The sequence below is a fragment of the Schistocerca serialis genome, chromosome 4 (genome assembly GCF_023864345.2).
Source record: "Schistocerca serialis cubense isolate TAMUIC-IGC-003099 chromosome 4, iqSchSeri2.2, whole genome shotgun sequence".
Lineage (NCBI taxonomy): Eukaryota > Metazoa > Arthropoda > Insecta > Orthoptera > Acrididae > Schistocerca > Schistocerca serialis.
Genome location: NC_064641.1, coordinates 861908541 through 861930769, shown reverse-complemented (window position 1 = coordinate 861930769; position 22229 = coordinate 861908541). Strand labels below are relative to the sequence as shown.

Genomic DNA, 22229 nt, shown 5'->3' with positions numbered 1-22229 from the left:
TACGAAGAACACTGAGGGACCGCATACAGCGGGCTGACAGGTAAGGCACACGGGAGGACCAAGTGAGTTTCCTATCAAGCATGAGCCCCAGGAATTTTGTAGTTTCAGTGAACTGAAGAGAAAGAGGCCCAAGAAGTAAAGATGGTGGGAGAAACCAATTGTGCCGCCAGAAATTCACACTGGCAGTTTCGTCAGTGGGAAAACAAAAGCCACTGTCAATGCTCCAGGGGTAAAAACAATGAAGACATCACTGAAGACACCACTCAGTGGGACAGGTCTGTGGAGAACTGCAACAGATGGCAAAATTGTCAACAAACAGGGAGCCAGAGGTGCCTGGCAGCAGACAGGCCATTACAGGATTAATGGCAATAGCAAAGAGGGTGACGCTCAGGACAGAACCCTGAGCACACCAGTTTCCTGGATAAAAGTGTCCAGCAAGGAAGAATCCACACACACCTTGAAAGCTCGGTCTATTAAAAATTCCTGAAGGAAACAACACAGGTGGCCACAGAAGCCCCACGTGTAAAGAGTATGGAGGATACCAGTTCTTAAGCAGGTGTCGTAGGCCTTCTCCAAATCGAAAAATACAGCCATAGTCTGGGATGTCTGCAGAAAACCATTCACGACATGGGTGGACAAAGTAACGAGATGGTCATCTGCAGAACAGCGTCTTCGAAATCCACACTGTGCAATTGTTAGTAAATTGCGAGACTCAAGCCACCATAGCAGCCGGGCATGGATCATACGTTCCACCACCTTTCAAACACAGCTGGTGAGAGAGAGAGGGCAGTAGCTAGAAGGAAGGTATGGGTATGGGTATGACAGTAGCGTCAAGCCAATGTCCAGGAAACGTGCCCTCTGCCCAGATGCGGTTATACGTATTAAGCAGAAAGTGCTTGCCTGCAAGAGAAAGGTGCTGCAACATCTGAATGTGGACAGCGTCTGGCTCTGGAGCGGAGGATCGGGATGAACTGAGAGCATGGTCTAGCTCCCTCATAGTAAAGACGGCATTGTAGCACTCACGATTCTGAGAAGTGTATCACCCAAGCAAGCCTCCTCTGCTCTTTTCTAATGAAGGAAGGCAGGGTGATAGAGGGAAGAGCTAGATATTCCCACAAAATGGCGGCCCAAGGTATTGGAGATAGCAACAGGTTCCACGATGACATCGTCTGCCATTGTCAGGCCAGAAATTGGCAAATGGATCTTGGTCCCAGACAGCCGTTGGAGGTTGGCCCACACGACAGAGGAAGGAAGTTTATAGTGAATGCAGTTTACCATTGTAGGATGATGTCTCCGCATGCGAAGTGCATCACGGAATGGCAAAGAGGAAGTGCAAGGAATGAAACGTTCTGCAGCAGTAAAGATAACGTTTGCGAGATATTCCCCCTGGTCTTCAAAACTGGGGAAATCTTGTTCTTTGTAGGTCCCCAAGGAGGAGTAAAGCTACCAGTCAGCCTTAGTAAGCTGCCATTTGGGTGTGCACGCAGTTGGGGTAGGAGTCCGCAAATGGATAGCACATGGGAAATGGTCACTCAAGTAGGTGTCAGAAAGAATGGACCAATCAAAAGCTGGGCAGTGCAGAAGAATAGGTCCAAGTGGGAACAGATGTGCGAGAAGACAGAAAGGAATGTGGGTGCTCCAGTGTTAAGGCAGAAGAAGTTGATAGGATTAACAATATCAGCCAAAAGGGCATCTCTTTGACCCCAAATGAGATGATGTGCATTAAAGTCACAGAGTAGCAGAAATGGGGGAGGTAACTGCCCAATAAGCTGAAGGAAGTCTGCCCTGGTGACACTGAATGATGGAGGGACATAAATGGCACATGAGGAAAAAGTCAGGTGAGGAAGGGAAAGGCGAACTGCAACAGCTTGAAGATGGGTAGTCAGGGAGATGGGTTGACTATGAATGTCATCCCATATGAGCAGCATGACGTCCCCATGAGATGGAATGCCAATCTCAGGGGGAAGGTTAAAACGAACTGGGAAGAAATGTGAAAGCTCAAAGCGGCAGTGAGGATGCAATTTTGTTTCCCGACGGCAAACTACAAGGAGATGCTGTGATACTAAAAGCAGCCATAAATCCTGTTTGTGGGACCGAAAGCCATGAACATTCCATTGGAGGAGAGTCATGATGAGGAAGAAATGAAGGGGTGTCATCTAAGCAGCTGCCGAGTGATAGCCTGCGAAACTTGCTGCATGAGGTCCACAGAAGCATTGGCTTGCTTGTGCTGTCGGTCTGTGGAGTCCAATGCAGAAAAACAGTTGGTGGTGCACACTGGTGACACGAAGGCCGGCCGAGCTAAGGTATCAAGTGGCAACACCGTCAAAGAGGATCTTTGAATCAGCGAGGAAGAAGACTGTTTGCCTTTGGTGGACTTCTTTGAGCCCTTCCAGTTAGCAGAGGAAGACTCAGATGTTGGTTGGCTGGAGGGATGTAGGAAGTCTTCGTGGGAGTACTCCTTCTGTCCTTTCTGGCCTACCAGTTGTAAAGCTGGCGGCTTCGCCCCTTGGGACAAGAGTTTGATGGCTTGTTGCACAGTGGGATGAGGGGATGGAGATGCTACCGTGGCACTGGGCGATTTCACAACCTCAGAGCTGAATCTGAGGTCGCTTTCTGCATGGCCATGTCCTTCATGGAACGAGAGGTAGCAAGAACAGAACTATAAGTGCCAGACGGGAGAATGCAGAGTTCGCGACTAGCCAGTAACTTGCAAGTGACAGGGTAAGGCACTTTTCCCTTTACCCGGGTCTCCTGGACAGCCTGCTCATCAAGATACATGGAACAATCCTAAGAGGATGTGGTATGGCTGCCACTGCAATTGATACAGCAGGGAGAAGGAGATGGACAATCGCCCTCGGGTGCATCCCTATGACAGGTTACACATTTGGCTGGGTGTCGACAAGACAATCTAGTGTGGTTGAAACGATGACACTGGTAGCAGTGCATCGAGTTCGGAATGTACGGTCGGACTGTGATAATTTCATAGCCTGCTTTGATCTTGGACAGAAGCACCACTCTATTAAAGGTGAGAAAAATAATATGGGTGGGCACTAAGGAGGAACCTGCCTTTTTCATCATCTGATGGATGGCAATGACACCCTGATCAGAGAGGTCTGATTGGATTTCGGCATCAGTCAGACCGTCGAGCAGCCTAGTGTAAATAACACCACAGGAAGAATTCAGAGTTCCATGGGCCTCGACATGAACAGGATAGCCGTGGAGAAGTGAGGTGGCAAGCAGTAGTTGTGCTTGAGAATCATAAGTACTCTCCAAAAGCAAAGTGCCATTCCGTAAACAAGAGCAGGATTTCACAGGGCCAGCATTTGCATCAACATCTTTCTGAATAATAAACGGATTTACCATTGCGAAGGACTGACTGTCTTCAATACGTGAAACTATGAGGAACCGTGGTGCAGCTGGAAGGGTCTTTGAATCGTTAGCCTCATTCTGTTTACGTTTCGTAGATGTTGATTGTGAAGATGATTGGCTCATTGCGATAAAATCCCCCATGATTGCCAGCGTCTCCAATGGTGTGCTCCTTCCAACTGGGGGCCCCCTCACAAGGGGGCACCCGCCTAAGGTGATTGTTTACAACTCAGGTCACAACTCCCGAACACCTGACAGAGGCACCAATCGGCAATTTGGGAAGGTAGCAGCTCAGACAGTCACCCCTCCATGGGAATGGCCTGTACCAGGGAGTACATCCTAACCCTACCTGCCAACCTGGGGCTGGGAATCATGTGTTACCCAGTCGCCTGTTACGTGTCAGATGTGTAAGCCAGCTGTCAGGAGCACACAGGGAGGAAGAAGAAAAAGAGGAATCTCAAACGCTGAAGCAGAGGAACGAGAAGAGAATGGAAACAAAGAAAGGAAAAGGCAACAAAAAACAATGGTGGGACTGTTCTTATGTCAGCAATGGACAATGTGAAACACTCCAGACATGTTCCCCAAAGGAGGGGAAGAAGAATAGCAAGAGGATAGACATGCAGCACAGGAGGGAAAAGATGTTGCAAAGGTTGGGGCCCCATGGTAGCTCAGCATGAACCCACCAAAGAGTGGTGAGCCCCCTGGGGGATGATCATTTTGGTGGTCCAGTGTTATGATGTGGGAGGCATAATGTTACAGTAGCGTACTGATCTCCAACCCTTTGAACAAGGTACACTCACCGGTCAATGTTATTGTGGCTTTGTACTCCTCCCCCATGTGGATTTTTCCAGTAGAGCATTTGGTTCTGATTTCATTTTATGGATGACAGCACAGATGGAGGAACTCCTGGAATGAAAGGATATTTGGCCAATGGGCTGGCTTAAATCCCACTGACCAGGAGTGGGATGTGTTGAGGAGATGTATTGCAGCATGTCCATGTGCACCAATGACCATCCAGCATTTGTCAACTGTATTGGTGGAAGAATGGAACACCCTACCAACCAGCATGGGAGAGTGTCGTAGAGTGTGTATTGTTGTCTGTGGTGACCACACACCCTATGCCTTTTGTAATGTCCAGGGGACCATCATAAATTGTGGCACCTTCAGTGTAATTGTTGTCTTTGAGTAAAAGTGCTATTTCTCTTCATCTCATTGTGTATTTCTTTCAGTTACCTCCTGTACTGCACTGTCTTGTACTATACTACAGCAGTTTTTTCTTGTATGGTCCAAGTTTCATCGAGTTATGTTACTTCGCAGTGATGAGTCATAGGAAAGTACTTCTGTCCTTACTTTTGCAAAGCAGTGGACAGTTGTTAACAAGGACACAGAACCACTGGTGGGCAGAAGTAAGTTCACAGACTGTTTGCCTATGAATAAGTTTTCAACATTCAAAGCCTTCCAAATTTACTGACACGGATGATGGCCCACACTTCAGCTCAATTTTTGCATCTTTTCAATACAGCAAAGAATCACTCACCTTCTCATGCTAGCTTTTCACACCTAATCTAAAGGTGAAGCAGAACCCATGGTCCACATCTTTATGAAACCACTGTGCACATGGTTTTAAGCAACCATTTCTCAGTTCTTACAGAGCTGCTCCATGTGGGGACAAAAGCCTGAAAGAACTGTTACATCAATGCCAACAATGCATGCTACTGCACTCTACCAGCACCACTATTACTACACACTGGGAGCTCTGGTCTGGCTCCACCACCATTACAATCCGTATACAGCATGACCACTGGAAAAGGTCCAGGCAGCACAGCAATCTCCCTTGCAGTTAATCAGGTTGCGTCAGAGTTGGCACCCTTACCAGACGAGCACCCCATTTTGTGTCTTGCATCTCCTCTTGGGTAGATGTCTTTCGATCACAGTAACACAGATTCTGAGAACCATACGCACTTCTGGAGTTGACCCAGCAGCACAGCACGTTTCCATAAGTAGAAAAAGCTCCACTGCCCAAACTGCAGAGCCCAACGAATGTTTTCGCCACAGGCTATAGATGTAATCTGCGTAGAACTGTATAGATGTAATCAGCATCAGTATATTTTTATTGGTGCTTCAAGTGTATTCCTCTTGTGTTCAATAAATTACACAGATAAGTCCACAGCACACATCACAAAAAACTAGTTTCTGAGTATATAAAGCTGACTTACCATGAGTAGAAGAACTTGTATTCCAGGAAGTGGATCTTCAACCAGCATAGAAACAGAATCACTGAATTTCCACAAAAGATTTTTGAGAAGTAAAAAAATTGCTAAGCATTCGAAGTCAACTGCTGAAGAAGAATCAATCAATGACTAGATGTAAGATTTTGCACAGTCCCAAGAAAAATGAGAGGCTTCCAAATCATTCCTTATCAAGACATGCTATTGCTCATAAGATATAAGTCACTGATTATTACATGGAAAAGGTTAAAAGGCAATGTGTTTATGTACAAGGCTTTTTCAGTTACTTTGGTTGTTACTGTTAATGCCTCTGGTGCGGCAACTAGCAGCATTAACAACTCCTGCACTAGAAATACAAATTACTTCTTGTTTTTTATAATTTAAATTTGTGTAGAAGGAAGTGAAATGCTTACTCGACTTTTCTTCTTCTTTTTTACTAATTCATGCATTTGGCATAAGATGATATTTCACTAGTTTTTAACGGAGTTTATACACCATGAAATCTGTTGGCAAGGGAAAATTGTGTGTAGAACCAGGAATCAGATTTTCTGTCTTTCAGATGCAGTGTAGGAGTTGCAACTGAAGTGTACGTGAATAGTGTAGTTGTTAACACTCTACTTACAAAAGGCTGGACTCTCAGTGTCAGTCAAGCATAAAATTTTGTACTGAATGTTCACATTCCACTTTGTAATGAGAAACTGTGAATATTGGACCATTAAAGAAATTGACAGATTGTAAAATCTGGAAACAAATAAGAATTTCAGTTAACTCTCCCAAGCAAGAACACGAAATTAATTAATTGACTGTGTACACACAGCATAATAGATAGAATGTTAATTTATTGGTGGCAACAGGAAAGGTCTGTACTTTGGTCCCACAATTCTTAGATTGAAATGAACTGTCTGTTACATGTCATGTAAGATGCTCTGTTGTACCATAGAGCAGCAATAGCCTGTTGTTAGAATAGGAACTAGTCTATTGGGTATCTGAACACGCCCACTGTGCTATTCTCTACTGAACAGCTTCAGTTGTTTAATTCCACTCACATTGTCTGTAATTCTAGCATATGTACGTTGGTGGAAAGTAAGAACAGTGTTGCAACCATCACCAGTGAAGCTGTTTCAGTAGATGGAATTGAGTATTTCTGCCTTTGATTTATGAAATACATTTCAAGAAATATGATCAATGAGTATCTGGGACAGATAGCTTTCACCCATTAATTAATTTAAAATTTCTTGAAAAATTGCCTGTTACCTTCTGTCTCAGGTTCTTTGACTGATGTTTTTTCGATGATTTTTTTTTTTTTTTGATGTTTTGGCAGCATGAGTGGCTTACATTGTCAATACTTCACCCTCCGTTGCTGGTGGGGGACTGGAGTCAAGCTTGTGGTCACAGACTAAATGTACCTGGCACGCCAATGTCCAAGGGCTTCTTTGTGGTAATTGTCACTGTGATTATCCCCTTGTTGCCTGTAATGGTTGTTAGCTGCAGCACAGAACCCAGAATCAGTTCACCTTGAGGATTTCCTCATTCTTGTTGGAGCTATCGTCATGTTTGTGGATTTCTATAGCTTCCTTGAACAGGGAGGTGTGGTAGCTCTGCTCCATACCAAGAACTTCCATGTTGGCGAATTTTATTATGTGGTCAGTCTCACACATGGCATGCTCTAATCTGGTTGATTTCTTTACCTGTCCCAATGGGCAATGCTGCTTATGTTCGGTGATCCTGGTGTTGATCGACTATCCAGTCATTCCATAATAGACTTTTGCACACCTGACACTGCAAGTGTGTCCGTTTTGTTCTTTGCCAATCTGAAACACTCTGATCTTGTTTGTCAGTTTATAAACAGCCTTTATGCAGTGTTTGTGCATCACTGTCCATCACTCTCGGAATGTATCGCTGAATGATAGTACCACACGTTTCTTCTATTGATGTGTCACTTCACCGAGTGTAGGATTCTGTGATGCTTCTTACGTAACTTGTGGAGTACCCACTGCTCCTGAAAATACTTTCCAGATGTTGCATCTGAGATGCTACAGTTCACATATTCGGCTTGTGGTGAGACATGCATGAAAGAGCCTTATATCGTCTTATGGGAAAATGGAAACAATATGCTCTAGATAATTACTGACTGGCACTTTGGTGAAAACAGAAACAACATCAAAGCTGACCAGGATGTCATTTGGGCTGGATTTTTGGTGATCTATACAGCCGAGGTGGTAGTGTTTGTGAGCTGCAAAGGTTGAGCCAAGACTGAAGACTCCTTGATTAACCGGTTGGTGTTCTGTAGGATAAGCACTTAGTTTTGGGTTCGTCGTCGTATCTCATAGATCTTGAAGCTTCTGTTCATAATCTCCACTCTTCATTACAATGGCCATATTTCTCTTGTCAGTATGCAGTATCAATATACTCTTGTCAGAATTAAACCTCTTGATAACTCATAACTCTTCTTTTTTCAGGTTGCAAGCTGAGGGTTTTGCTTTGTGTAGTATAAGGCCAGTTTCATTGCATGTTTCCTCACCTAATTTGAAAGGACATGTCAGGCAACAGGTTAGCAACAATATCCTCCATAGGAATAGTTCCGAGGGTGATAGTGAAATTGTAAGAAAGACTGAAGATTAGAGTAGAAGCTTCGAGACCTATTAAATCCGACAACATACCGAAAACTAAATGCAGATCTGATACTACCAATCACATGGAATATGAGTCAGTTAATTAATGCATCTTCTCTCTCGGCCAACATACAGAAGTACCATGTTCTTTCATGCATGCATGCACGAACTATATAATGTGGAATGGCAATGTCTTTGAAGAGCTGGAAGGCGTTGTCATAGGTTGTCCACTTAGACCAGTGATGGCCAACTTCCTCATGGAACATTTCGAAACACAGGCGCTGGACTGGACTTTGCTGCACCTCATACATCTAAGGTGCAGTAGAGATACATCAAGAGAGAGAGAGAGAGAGAGAGAGAGAGAGAGAGAGAGAGAGAGAGAGAGAGAGAGAGAGAGAGGGTGGTGGCTTTCTAAGACATCTGGACAGTCTCCACGCTAACATAAAATTTATTGTGAAGGTATAAAAGTACCAACAGCCACCCTTTCTAGAAAAGCTGGTTATGAGGGATAATGAAACCCTGAGACAAGGAATGGTGCGTTGAAAACCGACGCAGGGTCTAATACCTGCACAAACTGTCAAATTAGAAAAAGAGGGATGATTAATACCCTCATAAAACGTGCTAGACAAATATGTGAGTGGCAGAGCCTGATACGTAAGATACAACACCTGGAAAGCATTCTGAGGAGCAATGGGCATTCCACCATTCACATAAGAAGTCTTGTGGAATCAAACGCTCGACGATGTGACACACCAGAAGAAGAAATGTAGATTACGAGCATTCTGTCACACATTCCTAGAGTGACAGATATTGTGCATGCATGGTATAAAGACTCCACTGCTTGACTTGCTGCGGGTCACATCATCACTCGTTTGCCTACATCAGTCACACTTCACCAGTTGAAATGTCTGGACGTGGAAAGGGAGACAAAGTCAAGGAAAAGTCAAAGTCCCGCTCAAGCAGGCCGGGCTGCAGTTCCCAATCAGCTGAAACCACTGCCTTCTGCACCTGAAACCACTGCCTTCTGCACAAGGGAAACTATGCTGAGTGCGTTGGCACCGGCGCGCCTCTCTACCTCGCCACAGTCATGGAATACCTGGCAGCTGAGGTGCTCGAACTGGCTGGAAACATGGCCACACATCATCCCGTGCCAATTGCAGCTCGCAATCCGCAATGACAAGGAGCTGAACAAGCTTCCGTTGGGTGTCATCAGTGCACAGGGTGGTGTGCTGCCCAACACCCAGGCTGTGCTGCTGCCAAAGAAGACCGAGAAGAAGGCCTAAAGGCAGTGGCCCGCCTTACTGACTTGCGGCTTCCCAGCGCTATGTTCTCCCTGCATGCAGCGGGCCCAGCCACAGCACCTCAGCTAGAAAACAAATCAATGAAGAAGATTAAGACTGTCTCAGATCAGCAAAGAAACAAAAGTGACCCACTTGCAACATCAGGAATACATCGCATACTATGTACATGTGGAAAAGCTTATGCAGGAATGAGTGGGCTATAAATCAATACCAGGCTCAATGCACTAAAGTGGTATCTGCAAGTTGGAAAAGTTGGAGAAGTTGGCCATGGTGGAGCATGTGCTGTGTGAGACCCACCACATAATAAAATTCACTGACATAGAAGTTCTTGCTGTGGAAAAGAGCTACCACACTCACCTGTTCTGGGAAGCCACAGAAATCCACAAACAATATGACAACTGTTACAACAAGAAAGAGGAAAGCTTGAAGGAGATTGGATCCTGGATTCCCATGCTGCAGCGAATGACAGTAATGACCATGGAAAAGCCCTTGGACATTGGTGCACCAGGTACATATAATCTGCGACCACGAGCTCAACTCCAGTCTACCATGAAAGGAGGGGCCAGCTTTGACAATGCCGATCACTTATGCTAGCAAAACATCAGAAAAATAGTCAAACAAACACCAGACAAAGAATCCAAGACAGAAGACAAAAGGCAGTTTGTGGACAAGTGGTCACGAAAGGCTTAAACATTTTGTAATTTCTTGATGACTCAACATGTTAGATATTGCTTTTGAATACATTGAATGCTTTTTTACAACTGCTGCTGGTCAGTTTTGAAATTGCTCAGTTTTCGTTTGTCAATTACGACTGAGCTTCATTTGAATCTGCTGTGCTATTTTTCTCTGTCTTTGAATAACTTTCTAATATTGTTAGTGAAGTGTGATGCATCTGCCCCACCTGACACTATCTACTTTGGCAGAAATTTTATCTAGAATGTATACAACTTTGCCTCTGGCTTTCAGAATTTTTAATAATTTCTTCACTATTTTAAAATTGAGGGCAAATATGAAGGTTCTGACACAAAGAAACATGAAAAGCACATGTAAAAGATAGGGAAGTAACAATGAAATACTCATAGACAATTTCTGATGATATCTGTTAACTATCATACCCTGTCATATTAGTCCATCTATGCCTATTGCACTCTGTGTGAGTGTGGCTGATATAGTTTCCCTAGCTTCTTGTGAGATCTCTGCTTGTTGTACTAATCATAATACAGCATACCCAGTAGTACAAATGTGGTGATGGGATGAATGACTGTTGAAGGAAATCACTCATTAGTGAGTAATCTCTGAGGCATCTGCAAAATCTCACAATTATATTATAATTCCTCGCTTGTAATGGGCTCTTCTTTGTTGACTTCTAATTCCCTGGCTGCTCATCAGAACACCACGATTTCCATTTCTTCAGTAAAACATTCCATGCAGAAATGGAGTACTATCTGGGAAACATGACACCACCAATCCAGAGGACTGTGGATAGACCAGCAAGAATGACTGTTCAAAGAGAAAGCTACTTGGTAAAACGACACAATAAGAACTGCACAATGTTTTCTTCGTGTGACCAAGAGAGAGAGAGAGAGAGAGAGAGAGAGAGAGAGAGAGAGAGAGAGAGAGAAAGGCTGTTTTGAAAAGTTATTGCCGCCATACTTCCATATGCTTGCAATGCATATTAGGTTCAATTAGACCTGTTAAGGACATGAGAAATGGTACCCTTTCGATAGAAACAGATAAATACAGCCACCAAACAAAACAGATCCGAAAAGAGAAAGTTCTTAGTGATTGCCCCTTTGTGTTTGAATTGTACATCACCTTCAATTCAAGTAATGGTACTGTCTCATGCAGGCACTTCATGCACTTAAGAGGTGGAGAAACTAAAGCAAAAATAGGGAGGGAGTTGCATTACAAATGCAAAAACTTTATGAGGAGGCTTCAGAAAGATTCTTCTGCATGTGTGAGACTGCATCATGATATGGTAAATTACTGATGTTTTGGTTACTACTTCTGGTAGCCTCACAGAGGTAACTTTGATCAAGGCTGCCTCAACTGTACCTGAAACTTCAGTAGTTTAGCATATCATGATGGTATTACACATCCAGGAGAATTTTATTTAAATGGACTCTGACTGTGGAAGCCTACACTCATATATTTTGCGGAGGGTGAACAGCAAGTCATAAAAGATAGCCGCATTTAAGTTTGATAGTAAAATAACAATAAAAGTATTGCTCCTCAGTCTGGGACCATTACCAGGTAGGACTCATAGAGGAAATGGAGACGATACAAAGAAGAGCAGCACCTTTCAACATGGATTCATTTAATTAATGTGAAAGTTTCACTTATCCAACTCCAGTGCAGGTATTACCATAGAGGCATTGTGCACCACAGTGTGATTTTTCCATTAAAATTCTGAGAGTGTATGTTTGTAAAAGTCAATCAACATTTTGTTTCCTCCGACATATATCTCGAGAAATTTCCTGAAGGTAAAATTACAGAGATTCTAGCACAATCACAGGTTTACCAACAATTGATCTTCACACACATCATTCACAACTGGAACAGGAAATGGGGAAGTGCCAGTTGTACTGGGTGATTATAATTTTTAAGAGCAGTTACACACAGAGGACCAATGTGGGCTGTAATTATTCTATGACAGTTAAATTTGGTAGTTATGCTAGTGTGTTAATACAGAACCAATTTGCGGTAAAAAAAAATTAATTCCAATTTCGGCTGCCAGATGCAAATCTGACACGGTACACTGTTTGCATGATGGGAGTGACAACAACACTGTCATTTGACAAGCCATAACGTTAGTGAACAGTATAGCTATAAAGAAGAGAGACCGTGCACTGTTAGCAAAACTGTTTTATGTGAACGTCAGCAATTTGCAATGCTGTACTGAGAAGGTTTCACTGACTGAAAGGCCTGAGGAGAGGCCCAATGTCATTAAATGGTTTAAAGAAGATAATGAAATTCGAAAATACATATGAGCTTGCTGTGGTACCCAGAAGAGGAAGGTGTCCTATCCGGAAGGAAATTATTGGCGAGGTTGCTATTGGTGTAACTGACCGTGCAGCACATACCCCGGGGAGTGATAGTGCTTGTGCAGTGTCATGAAGATAGTGCACAAAATTTTACAGAGTATATTACACTGGTACATGTAGAAGATCCAGATGGTGCAGCAACTGACACCTCATTGATGATTTTCTTTATTTAAACTTACGAATTGTCACCTGAATTATGTTTCTTATGTTTCATTTTATCTGTTTCTACTATCGTGTTATAATTTCATGTATTGACTCGTTCCATGACCATGGAGACTTCTCCTTAATTTGGTCCCACGGAACAATAAATTAATAAATAAATAAATAAATAAAAAATTATCTACAACTGTCTGAATTTACAATTTGCTTTCTGGAACGGATTGAAGTTGATAACATGTGACCGGGCAATATTCTATGGAGTGACAAGGCACATTTTACACTACAGGGTGCAGTGAATATGAAGAACTGCTGAATTTGGGATTCTGTTAAACTGTGTATCATGCACAAAGACTCTTTCCACTCACAGTATGTGACTGTTTGGTTTGGATTCACAAGCTCCTTCATTCTTGGTCCATTCTTCTTTGAAGTTAATACACTCAGTAGACCAGTCAGGTGCACGGTGACATCTGCACATTATTGAGACCTTCCTGCTTTGAAAGAGCACAAATGTGTAGAAACCAGTTTTTGTGCAAGATGGGACAACACTTTCTGTCACTCGCCCAGTAAGAGATCTGCCTATGCAACCTTTCACAAATGTGTTATATCCAGATGTTTTCCAGATGCATGGCTGCAAGATCACCTGATCTGAATCCATGTGACTTTTGGCTCAGGAACGCATTTACCACGTTTGGTCTCTACCCGATCTGAAAGCCACTATACAGGACCATGTTGCTCAGATTCCACCTGAACTGCTGCAAGCAACTGTTGATCATGTCATTTTACGGATGCTGCATATCACTGACGCCTCTAGTGCTCATACTGAACAAATGGTGTAAGTGGTAGTTAATAATAAAATCAACATTATGCTTTTCTCACTTATTTGACCTTTCTGCCAACATCCAGTTCCTAAATCATTACATATGGAATCATTCCTATATGTCTTTCTTGCATTCGCAGTACCAGATTTGCACCTGATGGCCAAAATTTGAGCTTTTTTTTCCCTTCTTCCTCCAGTGTAAATCGGTTTTGTATTAATGCATTAGCTTATATACCAAGTTTCGCTGCCATATGATAATTACAGCCCACACTGGACCTCTGAAAGTAGCTGCACTTTAATTATAACCACCCAGTATGTAAAGTATCATCCGCCCCCTTAGTTGGGTACGCAGTGCACGTGACTGGCATGCAGCAGGCCTGGGTTCGATTCCCGACTGGGTCGGAGATTTTCACTGCTCAGGGACTGGGCATTTTGTGTTGTCATCATCTGTTCATCAAAAACAATACACAAGTCACCCAATGTGGCATTATCTGAAGAGACTTGCACCTCAGCAGCCAAACATTCCCAGGTGGGGGGACCCCCGGTCACCAAATCCATGCAATAGTTTCATATAAATTATACTCTGATACACATTGTAAATTGGCTTGCAGACTATATACGTAAATGTAGATGCAGAAAAAAATTCTCTATTCAAGGAATTTATCAGTCAATAACATCATAATAGATTACGAGACACAATTGCTGAAGTATGTAGACACTGAAGTGCCAAAGAAACTGGTGTAGGCATGCATATCCGAGTACACAGATATGTACACAGACAGAATACGGCACTACAGCCAGCAACACCTATATAAAACAACAAGTGTTTGGTGCCATTGTTAGATCAGTTATTGCTGCTACAATGGCAGGTTATCAAGATTTAAGTGAGCTTGAACATGGTGTTATAGTCAGCGTACAAGTGATGGGACACAGCATCTCCGAGGTAGTGAAGAAGTGGGGATTTTCCCATATGACCATTTCACGAGTGTACCATGAATATCAAATCTCTGACACCACTGTAGCCGGAAAAAAATCCTGCAAGAATGTGACAAACGACGACTGAAGAGAATTGTTCAACGTGACAGAAGTGTAATCCTTCTGCAAACTGCAGCACATTTCAATGCTGGGCCATCAACAAGTGTCAGTGTGCAAACCATTCAACGAACCATCATCAATATGGACTTTTGGAGTTGAAGGCCCACTCATGTACCCTTGATGACTGCACAACTCAAAGCTTTACGCCTCGACTGGGCCCATCAACACCGACATTGGACTGTTGATGACTGCAATGATGTTGCCTTGTCGGATGAGTCTCATTTCAAATTGTATTGAGCGGATGGATGTATACGGGTATGGAGACAACCTCATGAATCCACAGACCTTGCATGTCAGCAGGGGACTGTTCAGGCTGGTGACGTCTCTGTAACGGTGTGGGGCGTATGCACTTGGAGGGATATGATATCCCTGATATGTCTAGGTACGACTCTGAGGCTGACATGTGTAAGTATCCTGTCTGATCACCTGCATCCATTCATGTCTATTGTCCATTCCAATGGATTTGGAAAATTCCAGCAGGGCAATGTGACAACCTACACATCGAGAATTGCTACAATGTGGCTCCATGAAGATTCTTCTGAGTTTAAACACTTCCACTGGCCACCAAACTCCACAGACATGAACATTATTGAGCATACTTGGAATGCCTTGCAACACGCTGTTCAGAAGAGATCTCGTTGTACTCTTATGGACAGCCCTGCAGGATTTGCGGTGTCAATTCCCTCCAGCACTACTTCAGATATTAGTCAAGCCCACACCATGTTGTGTGGCAACACTACTGTGTGCTCGCGAGGGCCCTACAAGATATTAGGCAGGTGTACCAGCTTCTTTGGTTCTTCAGTGTAAAAGTGAAAATGACACACTTCACAGGTTTTAGAATTAATAGTTCCTTCCTCAGGGAGGAGAGAGGGAGAGCCTACATTGGGGAAGGTTAAAAAGGAAGGACAAATCATTTAGACCTTTCAGTTACTTCTTACTTTCCATAAGAAAAACTACTCTAATCTGGAGTCAAATTCCCAAGAGAGGATGTGTTTCCACACTGAAATGGAATCTTGAATGCCCTTAATGCATTTCTGAGGTACAGCTACAACTATTATACAGGACACAGCCGAATATCCTCAACAAAGCAGTATCACCATGCACAACTATTTTGTCATGTGCACAGTTAACGCCAGCTGCCAGCATCTTCCTTCTTGGCAAAGAATATGCGGAATTTCATTGCAGCTCCTGACAGATGATGAGGATTGATACTTCAGAAATCTTTGTCAGGGATCAATGCACTAAGATTAAACATCTCACCACGGCGAGCCCAGAGAGTGCACAAATGGATGCAACAACACGAGTCCTCAATATGCCTCAGTCCCAGCAAAACACTGAATTTTCAGGGCCATTTCCCTATGTTGTGAAGTTTGATGTGGTGGATGCATTTCACAGACTGTAACATTATCAGGGTATCAGCCAACGGCTGCCACTGTGGTGCTGGAGAAAAGCATAATAGTAACAAACATATAACGACTATGTAATGAGGCACTGAAGGAATAAATAAGGAATTACATGGGGAAATTCCACACAATGAACCAATATTTCCAATAGTCACTAGACTTAACCACACAAGGAGTAGTTAAGAACTGCACATAAAAATACAGCACATGAAGCAGGCAAAAGGGAATACAGACATCTGAAAAATGAGATTGACAGAAAGTCAAAATGTCTAAGCAGGAATGACTAGAGTAACATGTAAGGCATGCATACCTAGGGGAAAGATAGATGCTGCCCATGTCAGGAAGTTAGAGAGACATTTGAAGAAAACAGAAGCAGTTGTTTGAATAGGAGCAGCACAGGTGACAGGCAAGATGACAAGCATTGAAGTGACAGCTGCAAGGAGGAAGGAAATATATAGAACGGCTACAAAAGAGAAATGAACTTGTTGACAATATTATGGTAATGGAAGATGTGATACCGTGAGAAGAAAATGTTGCATCACAGAAAGACCTAAGTCAAAATAGGGTCCTTGGCATAGAAGACATTCCCTCAGAATTACGGAGCTCCTTAGGAGCGCCAGCCATGACAAAACTATTCCACCTGGTGCGCAAAACATTGAAACTGGTTAAAAAATCCAACATGAAGAAAAATGTAATAATTCCAATTCCAAAAAATCAGGTACCGACAGGTGTAAATATTACTGAACTGTCAGTTTAATAGGTCATGGTTGCAAAATATTAACAGGAATTATTTTCAGGGGAGGGGGGGAGGGGGGGGGGGGGGGAAGGTAGACTAACTTTGGGGAAGATCAGTTTGGGTTCTAAAAAATGTAGGAACATTTCAAGCAATATAATTCTTCATGCTTTCTCAGTGATCTTGAAGTGTCATATTTTGCGGCAAAGTGCTTGTAAAGTGCACATGGTTTTCTTTATAGGCTAGGGGATACTTTCAGGTCCCCTGATGGAAGCTCACCAGTTGATTGCAGAGAGTGAAATCAGATCACTTACAAAGTAAAGACACCTCCAATGTCAAGAGTTTAGCAGTGAATTACCCAAAGTATTTGTAACAATGTCCCTTAATTTACTGCCCTGCAGGAAAGCTGTCATTCTCAAACTACACTCTCAGCCAAGTGTTGGATGAAATCTGAAGTTATATGTCTGAAAGAACAGACACCATGCAGAAACCGCACCTGTGATACGTATTATGTAAATTGAAGGTCACGGGGGAGAAAGGAAAGGAAAAAGAAGGAACTATTTATGTCAGCTGTCTCGGGACTTTAGGTGGAATCAGCGGTGACAAGTGAAAGTGTATGCCATACTGGGATTCAAACTCAGGATTTCCTGCTTACTACACAGTCGCATTAACCACTGTGCCACCCAGACATAGTATTTACTGCAACTGCACGGACTATCTTGCCGCGCCTCTCAGTCAACCTACATTCCCAACTAGCATCACCTACTTGTATCTGCACCCCCATCCATGTCCGAAAGAACAGACACCATGCATTCATATAATTGATTCACATCAATAGGCAATGAATCCACCACCTTCAGTGCTGATGCATAACTATGTTTGACCTCCTGCAGAAATATTAAAGTAGCGAGCATGGAGGACATGGACAGGGTTGCACAAGGTAGTCCGTGCCATTGTGATAAACATTGTGTGTGGGTGGTGCAGTGGTTAATGTGACTGCCTAGCAGCAGGAGACCCCGGGTTTTAACTTATCTAGTATACACTGGGATGTTTGTGGGTTCATTGCAGCTGGTACAGACAGTCCAGGGAAGTAGTTCTCAACATATTCTCAGAAAACTGTTTTGATGAGCTAGTTTGACAATTTATAAACAATGGAAATATTTTAGATCTTTCATGCACATGCAGAAAGTGTCAGTATAGACAGGGATTAGTGACCATGATGTCCTAACGATAATGGTTGCTGAAGTTAATAAATCCATGAAGACTGCTAGGAGAGTATTTATGCTGGAAAGAGCAGATGAGCATCCTACATAGAAGTGAATGGACAGTATTTACTTCCAATATGATGGGCACAGAGGAATTATGAGCAAAATTTAAACTGACTGTAAATCACGCTCTACAGAAGAACGTGCTGAGTTAGAGAATTAAGGATGGAAAAGGCTCACTGTGGTTTAACAACAAAACTCACAAAATTCTGAGAAACTGGCGATTAAATAGGTATCCCTGGGGTTAGCAGCTGAAAGTAAAAAAGTCACCAGGTCAGGATGGAATTTCAGTTTGGTTTTACAGACAGTGCTCTTCAGCACTGGCCCCTTCACTGATCTGCATTTACTGTGAATCTCTCGCCCAGCACAAAGCCCCAAGATACTGGAGAAAAGTGCAGGTGACTCCCATAGGTAAAAGAACAGATCTGCAAAATAACTACCAATATCCTTAATATTGGTTTGCTGCAAAATTCTTGAACATATTCTAAGTTTGAATACAATTCATTTCCTTTAGCCTTAAAAGCTTCTGTCCACAAATCAGCAGATACTTTGTAAGCATCGCTCACGCATAACTCAGTTTACCCTTTCTTTGCATGTAGGCATGTCACATTACGAAGGACGGGCACAAACTTATAATTAGATCTTTCTACCACGCATCAGAGTCAATCCAGCTCAAAGGTAGTCGAAAACTTTAGAGTTCATTAGTATGGATGTTCCCAAGCATATAATAATAATAATAACTATTATTATTACTGAGAAAACTTTAATCATTCAACAATCAAATTAAAAATATAAATATTTGAAGAGGAGTTAATGAATTGAATTGGGGACTTGTCAGTCTGGTAATGGAGGGATGTGAAATATAAGTCAATGGGGGAGGCCAAGGCTTAAATACAGTAAGCAGCTGCAAATGGATGAAGGTTGCAATAATTATGCAGAAAAAAAGAGGCTTGCACATGACAGAGTGGTATGGTGAGCACCATTATCAGATAGCAGAGTTACTAACGGTAACTCTGCCTCAATGATGCTATACAAAAGCTCAGGCTGCCCACGATTAATAGGCCTCTTAGCCCGTCTACTTTATAACAACCAACAAACTACATCATCATACATGCAGTCCGGAAAGGCACTGGCCCCTTCACTGATCTGCATTTACTGTGAATCTCTCACCCAGCACAAAGCCCCAAGATACTGTGATGAACATACAACAAGTTACCACAATTTCACATCCTTTACACCAACAACCGCGTGCAGTGAGTAAAGACGCTAATATCTACATCCACACTCTCCAAACCACTGTGAAGTGCATAGCAGCGCAGTCTTATGAAAGTGAATATACAAGCAATTTTCAGGGAATAAGGAAGTTTTAAAAGCAGAATTCTGAGTGCAGCCATTGCAAGACAGTATATTTCATGTCGATGGCAAAGTAAAACAAACTGGAGCAAGCACTGCAGACAGTTCAAGGCAACATGGTATCCAACATGGGTCAGAAATGAAAAATAATTCTGTAGAGCCTTGACCTGCATTCTCTACAATATAGAATCAGAAAGAAGAGAATATACTACCAGGAACAAACAGGAGAAATAGAATGAGTAAAAAATAGCATTTGTACCAGACAATCAACAATGGTCATAAAGAACTACTGTGTCAAACAAGTGTAGTGAAATTGGAGGCATATGGCAGAGACCAAATGACAACAGATAAAACTGGAGTTATCAAACCACCTCCAATTACGAACTCATTTCATTCCATCCACTCTTATCGACAGTCCCTATAATAAAACACTGGATTAATTTTCTGAGGAAAACTTATTACCCGCCTCTCAATTGGACTTCTGTGAAGATTCTTCACACAGAAAAACATGAAAAAGCGTCAACCACCAAACTCTATTCAGAAAATTAAACCTTAATGGTGTTCCCTCTTGCATAGGTAGAGTCATACCTTCAATTGCAGAAAGCAGACGATTGTTACTGTAATCTTCACACTGAAGACAGGTTTGATGCATACTAGTTTACCATGTGGAAGGCTTTTCATTACCGCATAACTGCAACTTACATCCATTTGAACCTGCATTCTATATTCAAGCCTTATATCCTTCTATAATATCCCTCCTCCCAAATTACCAAACCGACAATTCTTTGATGCTTCAGGATGTATCCTATCAACCAATCCCTTCCTTTCCTCAAGTTGTATCATAAAATTTCTCTTCCCTCAAATCTGATTCAGTACTTCATTTGTTACCCACTCTACCCTTCTAATCTTCAACATTCTACTATAGTATCACATTTCTGGAGTGCAACTGGCATCAGAATGTGGGAAGGAAGAAGCAATATTAACATATCATCAAGGATAAGGTCATTAGATATGGAGCAAAGGCTCAGGTGGAGGAAGGATTGGGAAGAAAGGAACCATTCCAACATTTGCTTTTTAAGCATTTGTGCATGGTAATGATGAAGGTGTTGCAGTGGTGGGTCAGCATGCACATTCACATTTTTGGGGAGAGGTGAGGCAGGGACACAACTCCAAGTTTTCCATATAGATACTCCCTCTTTCTTCTGATTGGTTCTACAGAAGTATAATATTAGCCGGTATTCATGAAAATGGATCTGCTCACCTATCAGCAATTACTATATGATCTGCTGAAATTCCTTCTGTCCTTTCATTTTTCTAGATGGGTATAACACAGTTCATCTTTTTTAATTTCTGAAGCTTCTGATGTTTTGATGGATTTAACACTACATGCATTTTCTTCAATACAAAATGGTTGAAAAATTGTTGCAATTGTTTTTACCCAAACTTGACATCCTATAGCAAGAAAATAGTGAATGAAACAGTCTTGAAATTGTAACAGCATAAAGAGTACAAAAACACTGTGCAGCTAATCCTCATACATCCTTTGATTACTGCTAGTTTCAGTTTTAAGACATCATAAATTTGCCCAAAACTATCACAGAGCTCATACGACATTTTGGAGTCCGCTAATGAAAGTCTTGTAAAACGGTGAATTGTTTTGTATCTTGAGCTCCAAGTTTCCACAGGTTAATTTATTCTATAAGGGACATCTATTTAATTTTCATTAATATTAAAGATGGTCATGTAAGACTCCTAGTTTACTTGGTGTCGAATCTAGGAAGGAATAATTAGCCTCATGTTCCCTCGATACTAATCACCGCATAACAGTTGGAAACCCTGCAAGCCCACACTTTAAGAACACTTTCTAAAAGCTGTTGCGGTCTTTCATTGGAGCACCCAGTGAAAAACAAAATACATGCTAAGGAATATTGGAAACAATATTGCAAACAAAATATAAAATCAAGGTTGAGCCATGTTTAGTAAAGGGTTTGAGTGGTCTATAGCGCTCACAACAAAATAAGGCTAGAGGTAGAGTTCAGTGTTCAACAGAATTATTTCATGTTATCTTTTATGGGGCAATTACATAATCAATCAAATAAAACTTACTTTTGAATAACATAAGTAGTGTATTAACAAGCAATGTGACTTCCTGCAGTTCATGTTCTTCAATAACAGGAAAAGTGTCTAAATTAAACACAGAGCACCACAATGATCTGAGTCCCACGTCTCCTAATTTCTGAGCACTTTGCACAGTACGTGACTCACCCATATTTCTCTATATTTAAAATAACAAAAAGTGACACGATGTGTCAGTAAAACAACAGCAACTTAACAAAATCCGAAAGGAACTGATTAGTAAAAAACGTCTTCCATCACTTGTTTGTCGCTCACGCTCTTGAAACTGGATAGAAAATTTAAAAACATTGACACAAAAGTAATACACGCAAGTAACACTCGGCGCTATACAAAATTTCGCGCGCTTAACTCGCATTTGAATGACAGCTCAGGTACGCAAAGATATTATAACAACAAACAAAATCAGTGAAGGTAATGCACATTGTCAATAAGCACCAATTACCGGCGCCAAAACTACTACCGATGGCGAATACTGTTCACATTTTTATTAGCGCAGTAATAGTAGTTGTAGTTTTATTAACCAGTGGATCAGTTATACAATGATATCGAACATGGGATAATATTAGAGTTTAAACGAAATTCATGTGTACAGGCATTTACACATTAACGAGTTTAGATCGACAAGGATTGCTCAGGTAGTCAAACGTAGACTAAAAGCGGGAACCAACCTGGAATTTTCTCGAAGCGATCTGGGGAAACAACAAAAACATAAATAAG

The 22229-nt window shown here is 42.1% G+C and overlaps 1 protein-coding gene across 2 annotated transcripts in view; it reads right to left on the bottom strand.

The window, feature by feature from the left end:
• The window catches only part of LOC126473506 (DNA endonuclease RBBP8-like), an 89185-nt gene extending 67363 nt beyond the window's left edge, over window positions 1-21822 (bottom strand). The window contains exon 1 of one of the 2 annotated variants that reach the window (XM_050100598.1): window positions 21483-21822. In XM_050100598.1, the coding sequence (XP_049956555.1) occupies window positions 21483-21645 (163 nt within the window). In that variant the 5' untranslated portion in view covers window positions 21646-21822. The remainder of the gene's footprint in view (window positions 1-21482) is intronic. The other variant, XM_050100597.1, reaches the window with a different exon arrangement.
• Window positions 21823-22229: the final 407 nt, after the last annotated feature.